At 39.3% G+C, this 14,147-nt stretch overlaps 1 protein-coding gene across 5 annotated transcripts in view; it reads right to left on the reverse strand.

Moving 5' to 3' along the window:
* mapta (microtubule-associated protein tau a) overlaps window positions 1-14,147 on the reverse strand; it is a 45,660-nt gene that overhangs the window by 26,910 nt on the left and 4,603 nt on the right. For 4 of the 5 annotated variants that reach the window (XM_036573286.1, XM_036573285.1, XM_036573284.1 and 1 more), the window contains exon 2: window positions 4,134-4,325. In XM_036573286.1, coding sequence (XP_036429179.1) covers window positions 4,134-4,308 — 175 coding nt within the window. In that variant the 5' untranslated portion in view covers window positions 4,309-4,325. Of the gene's footprint in view, window positions 1-4,133; window positions 4,326-4,581; window positions 4,777-14,147 lie in introns of those variants that run through there. The other variant, XM_036573281.1, reaches the window with a different exon arrangement.

Here is a 14,147-nt window from a genome sequence, read left to right on the forward strand (position 1 = left end):
CCTCTGCTCTCTTATTATGGATTCACTTTATGCAAATGAGATGCAGGGCATTATTATGTTAGTTTCTAAGTGTACAAAATACTACTGGGCTGCTTTGGAGCACAAAACCAGCCTACAACTCTGCATACACCTTTACTTTGGACACCTAAACCTGTTTGTGTTTTAGCAACATGCCCCCAAAACAGGCCGACAGGGCACGGATATAGTAAGTTTGGAAAATATATAAATAAAGCTTAAAATAAAAATACAAACTCCACTCTGAAACTGTAGAGGCGGTTATACTATATCTTTTAAAGTTCTGATCTATTATTTTCCTAACGCTCTTCTTAGCAGTCCTGAATTGTGCTGCACCCCACTTCCTGCTTTTTTAATTTTATTTTTTTTGCACTGGGGCCTGTAAGATTCTGGTAACGCTACTGACCCATATGGAAAAAAAAAATATGTTTATACAATTTTTTTTTTTGCAATGTATGAAAATTGCCAAAAATGCATTTGTTAAATATATTTTTTAAATGATTTTATTTGTATTTGTTATTATATTTTTTTCAATTTTATGTAGTTTTAACAAAAGTTAAAGATATATATATAAATATACATAACCTGAATGAACGGTTCTGACTTTGCATTAATCATCGTATGTATATGGTAAGACAGAAGACGGCGCTCACAAAAAATGTATCTCAAATAAACGAGATATCAAATCATAATTGCACTTTCACAGAGTATCAATACCTACAACACTCGCTTTTGTCATGTTAAAGGTTCGTTTGCTAATATTTAAAATTAAGACACTGGAATACAAATTCTTTTCAAAAGGTATCAAACAGTGAAGTGCATTAGACAGTATTTCGGCTATTTTCATACATTTTCAACTGTATTTTATGAATACATTTACATATATTTATTTTTGTTTGATACATGTCTGTGTGTAATATTTCCCCATACATTTCAAAATAATTGTATTTTATAATATTTTGGTTAATATGGCAATATATTCAGAAATACATTTTACTGTTTGGAATGTATTTCCGTCTGGACTGCAATGTATTTAAAATGTATTTCAAATATATATAAAAAAATGTCCATATATATTTTTTTTCAAATGGGGAATTATTGACGTCAATGGAATCTGCACAGCCAAAGCTTTGTCTTTTCTGGAAATGTTCAAGTCAACTGTGTTCATTCTAATGGGTCCACTTTGTTTTCTAAAAGGCAAATGGTTTGTAAACAAAAACATCCTTTGCCACACATTCACACACAGATCTTGGTTCATGGTGGGGTTGAATCAGTACCAGATACTACGCAAGAACGTAGCACTGAGAGGAGGCTGACCCAGATGCCTGGATTACAGAGCAGTGCACGCAGCTGCAAAGCCTGGATTGACTACCCCAGTCAAGTGTGGCCTTGATGTCTTTATGTAAAAAGATTAAAACAAAGGAATATATCAGGGAGCCGCTGCAGCTGCACCAAGAAGCTGAGAGAAGATTTAACAAACAGGCCCAAGAAAAACAGAATGGACAATCCCAAATGTGGAAAATCTAGAGGAAAACAGTATGGAGATTATAGTCTTAATCTACAGTGGGTTTAATCCAGGTCATGAAATGTATTCAAAAGCAAGTGTATAGGGGAAAGGGCAAAGCACTGTGAGTTAGCATGAGCTATATGAGATCTCGTGAACACACGACATGCTAATGAGTTCATTAATGAGGCTGAATAATTTATTAGGCACAGGTATTAATCTCTCTGCACCACATCATCCGATTCTTCACGCGTCCCCCGGCCAAGATATGAATCTGATTTAATCTGTCAGAACAATGTTCCTGTTACACTATGCTGGCATGACGCACGTGTATGATATGTTAACAAATTCTGATCCGACTGAATCGTCGGTACTATTTTGGCAGCCTGCTCAGGTCAGTGTCTCCTTCACACACAATTCCATTTTCCCTTCCCTCCCTCTTTATTTAGCCTCTAAATGTAGCACACAGGCAGACGTAGCCCTCACTAGTCTAGTCTTGTCGCTGGCTGTCTCATAAATGAGCATGTTTTTTGTCAGTTTGCAATAAATTAGCATAATAAAGAGAGATGTTTAGATCAGTCTTTTTTTCTGCAAAAACTCCTAAACTGAAGGATAAAGCACCACCATTTCTAAAGGGATCCAAAGCGTTCTTTCAGAGATGCCATTAAAGGACCTCATTTGGTTCCCTAAAGAACCATGTTTGAAAAAGAGATCTTTAACCTTCATACAGAGTAAAGTTTCTTTACCAATATGAGTTCTTTCTAGAACCTTCACATTATTTGGAACAAATGATTCAATATTTCAATGATTCAAAATTTGAATGATTCAAAATTCACTGAACTTCTAATAACTAGGCAAACTAACATTTTTAAGTTAGAACATTGGCCACGTTCACATTACCAGGTTGAAGTGACACAAATCCGATTTTTTGCCCTAATGTGACTCAGATCTGATGTTTTCAGGGCTGTGTGGACACACAAATCTGACCTTTTCAAATCCGACCTGAGCCACTTTCATATGTGGTCCGAGATCGGATACGTATCCGATTCGTGGCCATGCTGCCTTAATGAGACAACTGTGCATGCGCCATCATTCAGCGTTACCATGGCAGCAGCGCCGAACAGAAGTTAAAGCCTGTAAACGGTGAAAAAGCAGCTCATCTCACCTTTTTCTCCTTCGTCTCACTCTAATAATGAAGCTGAGAGCTGATCAGAGTTAATTATCTTCTCAGCAAAGCTCGTTCTGCTCGTTAGTTTGTGCTGATGATGCACGTGATTCATTCACGTGACGTTACTGAGTAGGATGAGCTCATGAGGGTCATTTCAGGACGCCGGTTCGTCACATTAATGACCGATTTGAGTCACTGACCTAAACGAGTGTGAACCATCATGTCAGAGAGATCGGATCTGAGCAAAACATCGGATTTAAGCAATGAGGCTTGTAATGGGACCGTAGCCATTGCTACAGCAGAGCTGATCATTGTAATGATCTTTTTACTGAACTTCCTAAGAAAACAATACATCCTTTACAGCTCGTACAAAATGCAGCAGCGTCCTAACAAAAACAGAACAGAGAGATCAGATCACTCTCATTTAGAAAGAGCTGCACTGTCTGTATCGTTCAGGATAGATTTTAAAGCTCTGCTACTAGTTTTTAAGGCTCTAAATGACCTTAAAACACCGCTTACGTCACAGAGTGTCTGGATGTTTATGATCTTAGATCTGCAGATTCTGACCTTCTACAAACACCTTCAGTAAAATACAGAAAACGTGGAGAGGCTCTTTCAGTTATTCTACTTCTAAACAGTTATTCTGCTCCTAACAGTCCAGCTCAGAGCTAATTTTTAAGAAGCATCTAAAAATGTATCTATTTAACTGAACGCTTCATTAAAACTCTACGTCTCGTGGTGTTTATCTTTTAATTTGATCTGTGTCACTTTCTTACACGATTCTAAATTAATACTTACAATTTCTTGTATTATTGCTTTGTCACCTGTCTGTAAAGCTGCCACCAGCATGAAAAGTGCTATATAAATAAAAATATTGTTAATAATTATTATTGATAATTTTCAAACTGTAAACTTCAGAAACATTCGCACTCACAAATATCTTTTTCAAACATAGTTCTTTAAAAACCTACCTACTGCCAGTTTTTTTAGGGAACCAAAGGTAGTTCTTCTACGTCATTGCACAAAGAACCCGTTTTTGGCACCTTTGTTTAAAAAAAAAAGTGTGAATAAAGCCAAAGGTAATGCATTTCATCACCTTGTTGTGATGTCAGCACCCATCAGCACTCAAACCTTTCAGGTATGTGAACCACTTTTGTGCCAAAAGAGTGTGCCATAAACTGGGAATGAAAACACCCAAATCATTAGAACGGTTTACAGTAACAAAACCACTGCAGGGATATTTTTTTGCTTAATGGAAAAGTATCAGAGAAAACCAAATATTACTGGACAAGGTGTCCCCAAACCTCTGACAGGCAGCGCAGACGTAACTGTGTGACATCCTTATGCAAGAATTACCCAGCAGCCTTTTGAAGAATCACAAAGCAGTCAGTTCAGCGAGAGCTCTTTTGTTCTTGTTTTGGCTGAATTCCACAGCAGTCGCCTCACCTTTCATCGGCCCGTCTCCGGGTCCCATGTGCCCCCCGGCGACGCCGTTCTCCTTGTGGAACTGGTTGCCATGGTGATGGTCGTTGATGGTCATACCAGCGAGGGAGGTTGCCATGGCGTTGGGGTTGTAGTGGCTATTGGGTGAAGAGCCGAGCAAATCGTGCTGCTGGTCCATCGCAAGTTAGGATCAGACTGCGAGGGGTGGGGGGGGGGGGGTGGGGGAAGAAGAGAAATATACAGGAAAGAAAGAGAGAAAAAACATATGAACAGTTGGCCTGGAGAACGCCTTCCTTCTCAAGTGTGAAAGAAATCAGTGCAAACAGAAAAAGGTCAAATTCCAGGTGAGTCTGGCCTCCAACCAGGCAAATCCATAGAAGTCCAAGTATCTAGCAGAGAAAACCCTCTACGCTAACAGTGATAAGCCACTGAGCAACACCATTCCAACTACCTTTCAGAGCAGTGGTCCTTTAGGATCAATAGAAATCACAAAGTCCGGCCTCTTCCGCCTCCGGCTCGCCAGCCTGTCACAAGCTCAATGTAAATAGAGCCAGTGGGCCTGTGCTAACCAGGCTATTTATACACCCAAACATGTAGGCCTAGCTTAAGGTTACGGACACGCTAACCAAAATAGAGCGGTTAGGCCAATGTGAGTGTCACCTCCCACACCAACAGCCAACTCTTCCTCCAGACTGTGTCCACTGCTCATTATAAAAGGACAGGCACAGGATGACTAACGACGATTTAGTCAGCAGACTGCTGAGGGCTACATGAAACTAAGTTGTAATTGCAGGGCTTTGCAGTGACCACTTGATGTAGCTCAATCAAGAGATATTATTAAGGAGATTAGATGCAAAATAATCAATTCACATAAAAACGAAAAAAATCTAAAGAAAATAAGTGAAAAAAAAACAGGAGTTTCTAAAACTGGAGGTCAAAAATCATCCAAGACCTTGTAGACCACCAAACTGTCCCCGTCAGATAAACTTGAATACTTATAGCTTTCAATAAGCTCAGATGGAAAAAGCCACATCCATTCTCTTCCACTGTGAGAAGACGACTCAGCACTATGGGTCTGAAAGGATGTGTAGCTGTCAAGAAGAACCTCACTCAGAAAAGGAGACGGACACATCAAGCAAAGAAGCTGAACAATGGACTGACCACCCCAGAGTCCAGACCTCAACATCACTGAATGTGTTTGGGGCTACCTGCTGTGCATCTCTGCAGATTTCTTTGAAAAAACGAAAGCAAGTCTCCAGAAAACAATGGGAAGGGTAAACATAGACCTATAAACACTGAAACATTTGATATTTCATTGTTGAGGTTTCTGTGTAATTATCTATTAAATATATGTTCTTCTGCTTTTTTTCCCTTATGCTGAACAATAAACAGCTTGTACTTAATGGCTGGTTTGAGTGGAAATTCAATGAAAGGTGGTCTCTGACTTTTGCACAGCGCTGTATATTCATAAATTATAATTATATCATGTTCAAATTACAAATTTCTCTCAATTGTCAAAAAAAAACCTCAGTTAGCCACTTGCAGCTTTTTTTGCACACAGAAAAGACGCACCTGCTTCAGTCCCTAAGGGTGATGGGATCAAATGTGGCAGCAGACTAAAATAATACTTTACTCATGTGGTTTCTCATCAGGATTACATAACTCAGCGTTTATAGTCTTCCCTCTTTTTAGTGCATGTGATAATTATGTGGGTCTGACATGAAACATGTCACTGGAAGTGAATATAAACCTCAAATCTCTAATTGGACTAGATTTGTAACCCCTACAGAACTGCACATGTACTATTATATCCTAACCACCCATCTGCAAATATCTCTTTTCCCCGAAGTCCCACTCATTCTTTCTTTCTGACAAGTCAGCCACATTCACATTCAAACAGCCCAGCCCTTCAGATACATTCTTACATGTGCACCATCCATTCGCCCTGAGTGATTCCACTCTCCTCCCTCTGCAAATTCTCCCAGGCTGTAACATCCAAGTCCAGACATGCGATCAGAAACGTGGAGATGGGGGCAGCTCCATCATTAGAAAGAATGCTTCCTCAGGGCATACGTTTAGAGTTACTGCAGAAGGTAAAAGTGGAAAGCCCTCGTCTGATAATCTCTCCCTCACAGCTACACGAGCTTAATGGTCTCCGTAATGCTCCGGTATCCCCTATGGCGCCTTAGAACTGCGCTTTTAACATTTCCTTTAATTATTTTTCACTCGTAGTTTATTAAAACAAGCGGAGAAAATCTGTGGAAAGTGCAGACTGTAAACTTTAAATCCATTTCACAGTTTGTTTGTTCGTACAAGAGAGGATATTTTAACATAATTTGAATTTAATGAAAAATTAATTTTGAGTGCAAAGTCTTGCAGAAGATATAATCATGTACATCCAAAAGTTGAAAATGCAAAGTGGTCAATGCAAAATGTAAACTAAATGTAAATATGTAAATAAATATGCAATTAATTATATAGTGACGTATTTACATATAAATATTTGTGTATTGGAAATTAAATGTATAGTAAAATGACAGTTATAAAACTCTGAGTACAGCAACCAGAGCACACCGACCCAACAAATATTAGCAAACTGAGATGTTTGTTCTAGACACTGTTCTAGACCGCTCTCACCTCAGTCACAGTGTTCTAGAATGTTTTCCCCGTCACAGTTCTTAACGGTTCGCCCCTCCCCTTTTACTTTGTTTAATAATGTTTTCACGCGTTCACACTGTTCTAGAATATGCAGTAGAATTAGAGAACCAAGACATTTTTATTATGAGCAACTTATTAAATTCTTAATATTCTTTCTAATGTGCATTTCTGAAGTACTTTAGTAACAAAACACATTACTTTTGTATATAAATAATGCTATAAAATAGCATTACTTTTTTAAAAACTTGATTCGAAACCTACCTACCCACCCAAACTTTTTATTTTCTTGTGGGGCCAAAAGGCAATGGTTTTGGTGGGCAACTTTTTTGGCCCTCCATCCACAATAAACATTGCCCTTTGGCCCCCCCAAGACAATAAAGTTTGGGCCCCCCTGTTCTAAACATTCTAAGAAAACTGTAAAGATCACAGTATTTATTGTTGGTATTTATTGGGTCTGTGTGCTCTAAGTTTAAGGGGTAACCTCTTTTTCTCCATGGATGATGTCTAGACAAGCCAGGTGAGACGCACCAAGCTTCAAAGCATCCTGGATTAGGAGGATTTCTTTGGGAAGCAGAAGGTAGTCTTTACTCAAGCAGTCCTGAGAGGTCTGTGTTAAAGTAACTAAGAACACAATGGCTGGAGCAGCACTACTTAAGAACTAGTAAATGACTGTTTTTCCTACCAATGTGTGAAGAAATAGCTTTTAACGCACTGTTTAGTCACTTTTTGGCTTGTGTCTGTTTTTATAGTCAACCAAACGAAGAACGAGTGAGTGTAACACATAAATAAGATGAGAACAAAGCAAAGATGAAACTGGAATAAGATCGAGCAGTCACAGTCTGGATTTGGCAGGGCATTTTTGAGGCCAGTGGGAAAAATCTCACCTGGTTTATGCGCAGCTACGGTACACAAGCCCCGCGGAACGCACAGTGTTTGCACAAGGATCCAGCGGCTCTGAGGCGACCTTTCACTCTTCAGCAGCTTCTCTATGGAACTAAATCAACACTTGCAAGTATCTTCTAAAAGACAAACCAAAACTAAGACAAGGTTAGAGTCCAGAGAAGGACATCAAACCACAACAGACCTGTCCCAGACTTTTCCTACAGAAGAGCAAATGCTTGTCTAGTTAGGGCTCATCTACAAGGACGGCTGCAAGAACACCTGCCGACCGCGTCTTTTGTTAGCTGGTGTTTTATTGGAGGGGAGGGTAAAACAGGCATTAAAGCGTCAAATGTATGGGCTGGGAATGTACACTTGGACCAGCTATTTCTACAAACACATTAATGCGGGAGCGCGATGGGGGTGGGGTGGTGACAGAAAGCACTAGATCAACAATGATATTGACACAGCATTGAGATACCGCATGAAGACACACAAAGACAGACAGTCATAACACAAGGAAGCTCACTGTTTCTCAGATCGTAAGTCCATCACAAGTGCGTATAACTGTGAAGAACAAGTGTTGATGTGAGATTTAACTGATGCATTTAATATATTCAAATACGTACACAGTAGTGGGCGATATACAGGTTCATAAAACCTCTTCTTAAAGTCCACAGATTTTTCAGAAGTTCTGCATAAATCAATCATTCATTGAAATGAAACCTAGCGAATCTAATTTCTCTACAGTGGCGGTGAACCAGGGAACATGATGTTTATAACACAAACACAGCCATTTTATTTACTATCTATAACCACCAGTGAACCTACACGTGTCTTCCGGGTTTTTATTTGTAAGGATAATAGTGCATCAGATAGTGGTAATTAAGAATTTTCTTAAAACCTCAACTCTAAAACTATCTTAAAAGACTTCAGGTAACATTTGATAACCATTTCATATAGCAACTTTCTGTGAGGGAGCTTTTAGAGGTGGATGTCTGGTTCCTATCACCACCACTGTGAACAGTTCTGACTCTCAGTTTCTCTATAACTGACCATTTCACACCAAACCACTGAATAGCTGAGTCAGGGATGCAGAAAATGACAATGCAGTCTGCTGGGTACTCAGTTGCAGTCTCAGCCAACGTTAGTCAGTAATGATGGAACGGACGTTCTCCTTAGGTTAGCGTTTAGCCTGATATGACCAGACCGCTTGGTGCTTTTGTTTCCATTCACACTGCATGTTGCGCTGCCTCACTCACTGCTTATCTGTATGCATCCTGTTAAAGACCCTGAACAGTAGTTTTTATAATCTGTAATAAATAAATATTTCAGCAAACATTTTTACATATTTCATTTTGCTTCTAATTTTTGGCCCAAAGACATTAAAAGGAGTGTTTTGTGTTTTTCGTTTTTCTCTGTTGCCTTTTACCATTCTGCTGTGTGGGTGTGGACCCCAGCAGATTGACTGACAGTCCCTGCATCAAGTATAACCGCCTAGATGGACGGGCACAGGCAGACTGTAACTGCTGCACCATTTAAGGTGGGATGGGAAAATTCGAACAAGGAGCTGGTGAGCTAGAGGCTGGCTTCAGCTTGGTGTTAACAGTATAGCTGGTTGTAATGCAAAACCTTCCGTTAGCTGGCTAACAAACAGAAATGTGACCGTAGCTAAAGTCAGCTTCTAATTCGCCAGCTTCTTGTTCAAATTTTTAGGTGTACCTGCTGCACCATTTAAGGTGGAACGGGAAAATTCGAACAAGAAGCTGGCGAATAAGAAGGAAACTTCAGCCTCATATTGTTTACTGTAAATCTGTAACTCTAAAATGATCTGTATGCGAGCTGGATGAACATAATACCGGCATGCTATTTCCCTTTTTTGTGGGGTACAGTTGCCCTACAGATAATGGAAGAAAGGCTGTTAGGGGTCTCAGTCAACAGCTCTGCTCCATAAATAAAGGCTCATAAATTTATTTCCACATTTCATATTTTAAAAAAGTAAGAAACAGTATTTCTTACATATTAATCACCTTTACATGTTAGCTTGTTAGATTTTGTCCAGCTGGTTAACCAGGTCTAGTTATCAGGCCTTACCTAACATTATCCAGGGCGGGAGCTAAATGCGGGAATGTCTGCTGGCAATCTCAATGTTAGTGTATCATATCATATAACGTTGATATAATGTTAATGTAACCTTAGCAAGCGAGCTAAATTAGATTAAATGAAATTTATTCATGTTAGCCTGCGCATTTTGCTACATTCTAATTGCTGTTACTGTAAAAATAACGATTTACTGTCGATTTACCGTTGTGGGGCAGTCGTGGGCTGGAGGTTAGGGAACCAGCCTTGCGACCGGATGGTCGCTGGTTCGATCCTCTGAGCCGACAGTCTGTGACTGAGGTGCCGTTGAGCAAGACACCTAACCCCCAACTGCTCCCTGGGCGCTGCGGATAGGGCTGCCCACCGCTCTGGGCAAGTGTGCTCACTGCCCCCTAGTGTGTGTCTTCATTAGTGTGTATGTGGCGCTTCACTGCACGGAGTGGTTAGATTGCAGAGGTGAAATCTGTGGGACTAATAAGGGTCACTGAGTCTAATCTAATCATCCACACTGCCTCCACTAAGAGTCAGGAAAGCTCTTCCTTTTAGCTGGAGTTGGCTGGCAAATCTGGAGCTGTATTAAGCCCAATTTTCATATGAGATAAAATGCTGGCTACAGACTCTTGTACTGGGTGTCACCTTAATCCCAGAAAGTAATTTGATCCATTTTGATTAGGTCTCATTACTTGGAATATTGGTAGAGAGTGATGATTCTCCCTCTTGCGTCCAAAAACTGAGCATTTGTAAATGAGTAGCTATAGCTTTACTGAAGTACAGCGATGCAGAGTGTGTGTGTGGGAGGGTCAGTTGATTTCACAGGTCCTGAATATACAACACAAGGTAGCTTATGATTCACTATCGTCAATTAGTGTAATCTGTGACCAAATAAAGTAATTCCTAAGCGGTGGTTAGGGGGCAGTATCCAAAAAAATGTAAAATGCAGAGGTCATTTTTATGCGCTCTGTAGTGCCCAGTCAATATTGGACTGAAGCAGAGGTATGAAGATAATCACGTACTTCTAGGTAATGTAATATCTTGAGTAAGCAGGGAAAATACTGTGTAAGGCCTTTAAGGTTAGGGTTAGAAAGCAATACTGACATAAATTTATCTCCAAAAAAATCATTTCTGTTTTTACTGTTTTTCACAATAAAAATATTTTTGATTTATTTCAGTTAATTATGGCTGTATATTAATTTATATGTTTACAGAAATATTCAAAATAAATCTGCATTTGTGTCACATCCAGTCATTGGCACACTAATAACAATTTATCGCTTCTCATATCGCTGTTGTGATATGCGCCAGCTTTATCGAACATCATTTGTTATGTCAATATTGTACAACACATTATCTAAAAACATTTATCTTTGCAATAAGTGTGTGTTTTGCTTGTTAAAACACCATGTAACGTTAAAACAGATGCAAAGAAAAGAGAAACAGAGGCTTGGAAATGATTATTATGTTTTTTATGACATACATGAAAACACGGTTTACTGTTGTATTTATTCTAATATTAGTATTCTTCTGCAGAAATAACCACTCAATACCCAGATAAATAGCTTTCTGTATATAATCTGCTCAGATGCCTAACACTCCTGTGCCTGCTTCACTGAGCTACTGTGTCAAATCAGCATTCAGATCCTTTAACCCACAAAGACAAACTACTGTACGATATCAGCATTAATCAATATCGCAAACAGTGTCTACTTATGCACCTTTCCCTTTGAAAATTGATTACATAAGCTGATGCATTGCTGGAGATAAAATGTCACCATGAACATGTAATGCCTGTCTGTTATTACCAAATATATTCTGTTGAGCTTATAAGATCAAGATGTTATGTAACTAGTGACAGAGCCATAATCTGAAGTTTTGGCCCCAAAAGTGCGCTACATGGTTGATGTCACAGTCGATTCATCATTTGACGGCATGAGCCATTCACAGCGCCACTCGAGGGTCTATCTGGGCTTGTTTACCCGATATTACACTGCAAAACGTTGCTCTCTGCTGGCACACAGTGTGTGCGTGTGTGAGTCCAGGATGCTCTCCCCACGGTCGACTGCCCCTGTATCTCTGACCTAGTTTTACTCAGCATCGCTCTTTTCCCTTCTCCTTCTCTCTCTGCCCCTCCTCTCCATACCTCCCTGCTTCCCTGCATGACTACAGACTCCCCCTAATGCAGCATCTCTAATGCGAGTCCACTGAGAGACATTGGAAACATCTTAACGAGTACTTACATGTGGAACTGCTCTAAGCAAGACGACACTGTTTATTTATGTCCGGCGAAGTGGTCAGATAGCAGCCCGGCTAAAGATCTGCTGACATAAGGAGGCATCAAACGGCTAAATATCATGTCAGCTTTGCAGTTTCATAACTTCTTATGGCGTAACTGGTCTTAGAATGTGCTGTCAGTAGAATCAATGCCGTAACACCATATTGTCAAGAAATCGCAGTTAGCAATGCTGTAATATATTTGGACCAGGTGATGTCTTTTCTTATTCATAACTACTATGAACTGTTTTATATCTACAGTGAATTATTCAGTAACTAATATGAGTTATTTTGTATCTGCTATGAATTATTTAATATCTACTGCGAATTATTCAGTAACTTCTATTATTTATTCAACTTCGTCATGAATTACTCAGTAATTACAATGATTGGTTTAGAATCTACAGTAGTTATAAATTACTCGGTATCTGCTATAATTAGTCCGTATCTACTTTCTATCTAGTCCACATCAGTTATTTTTTATCTACTTTTTATCTATTTAATATCAATAATTTTCTATCTACTTTTTATCAATTCAATATCAATTATTTTCTATTTTTCTACTTTCTATCGGTTCAATATCAATTATTTTCTAACTACTTTTCTATCTACTTTCTATCTATTCAATATCAACTATGGTCTATTTAGTAACTGTTACAAATTGCTCAGTAACTACTATGAATCATTCAATAACTAATACATAAATTATATATTGTTGCTATCGGAACAAAACCTTGCATCTCCATTTTTGCCATTTTTTTATTTCTATACTTAATTTAATCATGCCAGCAGTTTAAAATATGTTAAAATTTTGTGATGAATTAGGCACTAAAAGTGCTGTAAAATTACTTAAGTTTAGGATGTTTTTCCTTTTACTGGAAAGGTATTATTTTGGAGGTTGGACGTTTTGTTGTGACAGCAATGACATGAAATTTGCAACTAATATGTGAGCTGTAAATATGAAAGCGAGGAACTGAAGGTCCTCCATACAGGTCCATGTTATATCACTTTACATACATGAGAAGTTAAACCCTTTTACTGCCATTAGACCATTTCATAACAGTTGTGTCTGAACTCAGTAAGGAGGACTGATCAGTCTGACGGGTCGTTCCTCAAAGGCTCCTGCAGGGCCCTGTGTGAACAGCACCATGTGGAAACCCGTAAACGTGGATTTCTGGAATTCTACTTGTCACGGCTCTGTTTGGTGGGAGGGGTGACAGCCTAAGTCTCTGCAGCTGCGCGTTTGCTTTGAATGACATGAACCACGGCGCCCGTGGCACAGATCCTATCTGCCATGCCAGCTTGTCTGAGGAGGAGACTGGCACTGAAAACAAGCTAAAGCCCCTCCTTCAGTACCACCATTCCAATTAAGCGCTCATGCAGGAATGTTGGTCGGAGAGAGGCTGCTGATGGCACTGTGTCAAAAAGTCTTATTCTCTTTGAGAGCCTGCCCGTATCAGCACAGGCTTTCGGAAGAAAAAAGGCATTTTTGTAAGGCTTAGTCGCCATTAAAAATAATCAACTCAGATGGTGTGGCTGATACCCATGAGCCCCGTGCTAGACAGACTCAGCTTTCTCTACGAAAAGCATTGATTAAATGTTTATGTGCTTGGAGTCCTCGACATAAAGATGATCATAACATGAGTCTGATTACGTGATCTGAAATTCAATCTCCTAAATGGGGGCGGGTGGGCCGGGAAATTGATTAATTGCACAATACAGTGGGCCTCATTTAAGAAATTTCTTCTTAAAACCCACTTATGCAGTTTTCACGAAGATTCTGACATTCACCAATGTTTTCTTAAATGGGATTTGTTCTTAGTAAGAACGGATCAATGGAACCAGACGTTTTGGAACCTAATCTACACATGCATAATCTACCTACGCTGCGGTTTAAGAACATGTCATGAATCTGACGTTGACTTTTCCTTAGAATCTTTCTCAAGAACAAATTTAAGAAAAAACTTAAGAAGATATTGATGAATGAGGCCCATTATCTGTTATTTGTTATCGTGACGTTGGCAATTCCTATATGACAGAAGACTGCAATATGCAAATGAGCCCTCCAACCAATCACAATGTCGGAAGAAAACCTTGTATCTCCATTTTTGT

Source organism: Colossoma macropomum, unplaced genomic scaffold (assembly GCF_904425465.1).
Source record: "Colossoma macropomum unplaced genomic scaffold, Colossoma_macropomum, whole genome shotgun sequence".
Classification (NCBI taxonomy): Eukaryota; Metazoa; Chordata; class Actinopteri; order Characiformes; family Serrasalmidae; genus Colossoma; species Colossoma macropomum.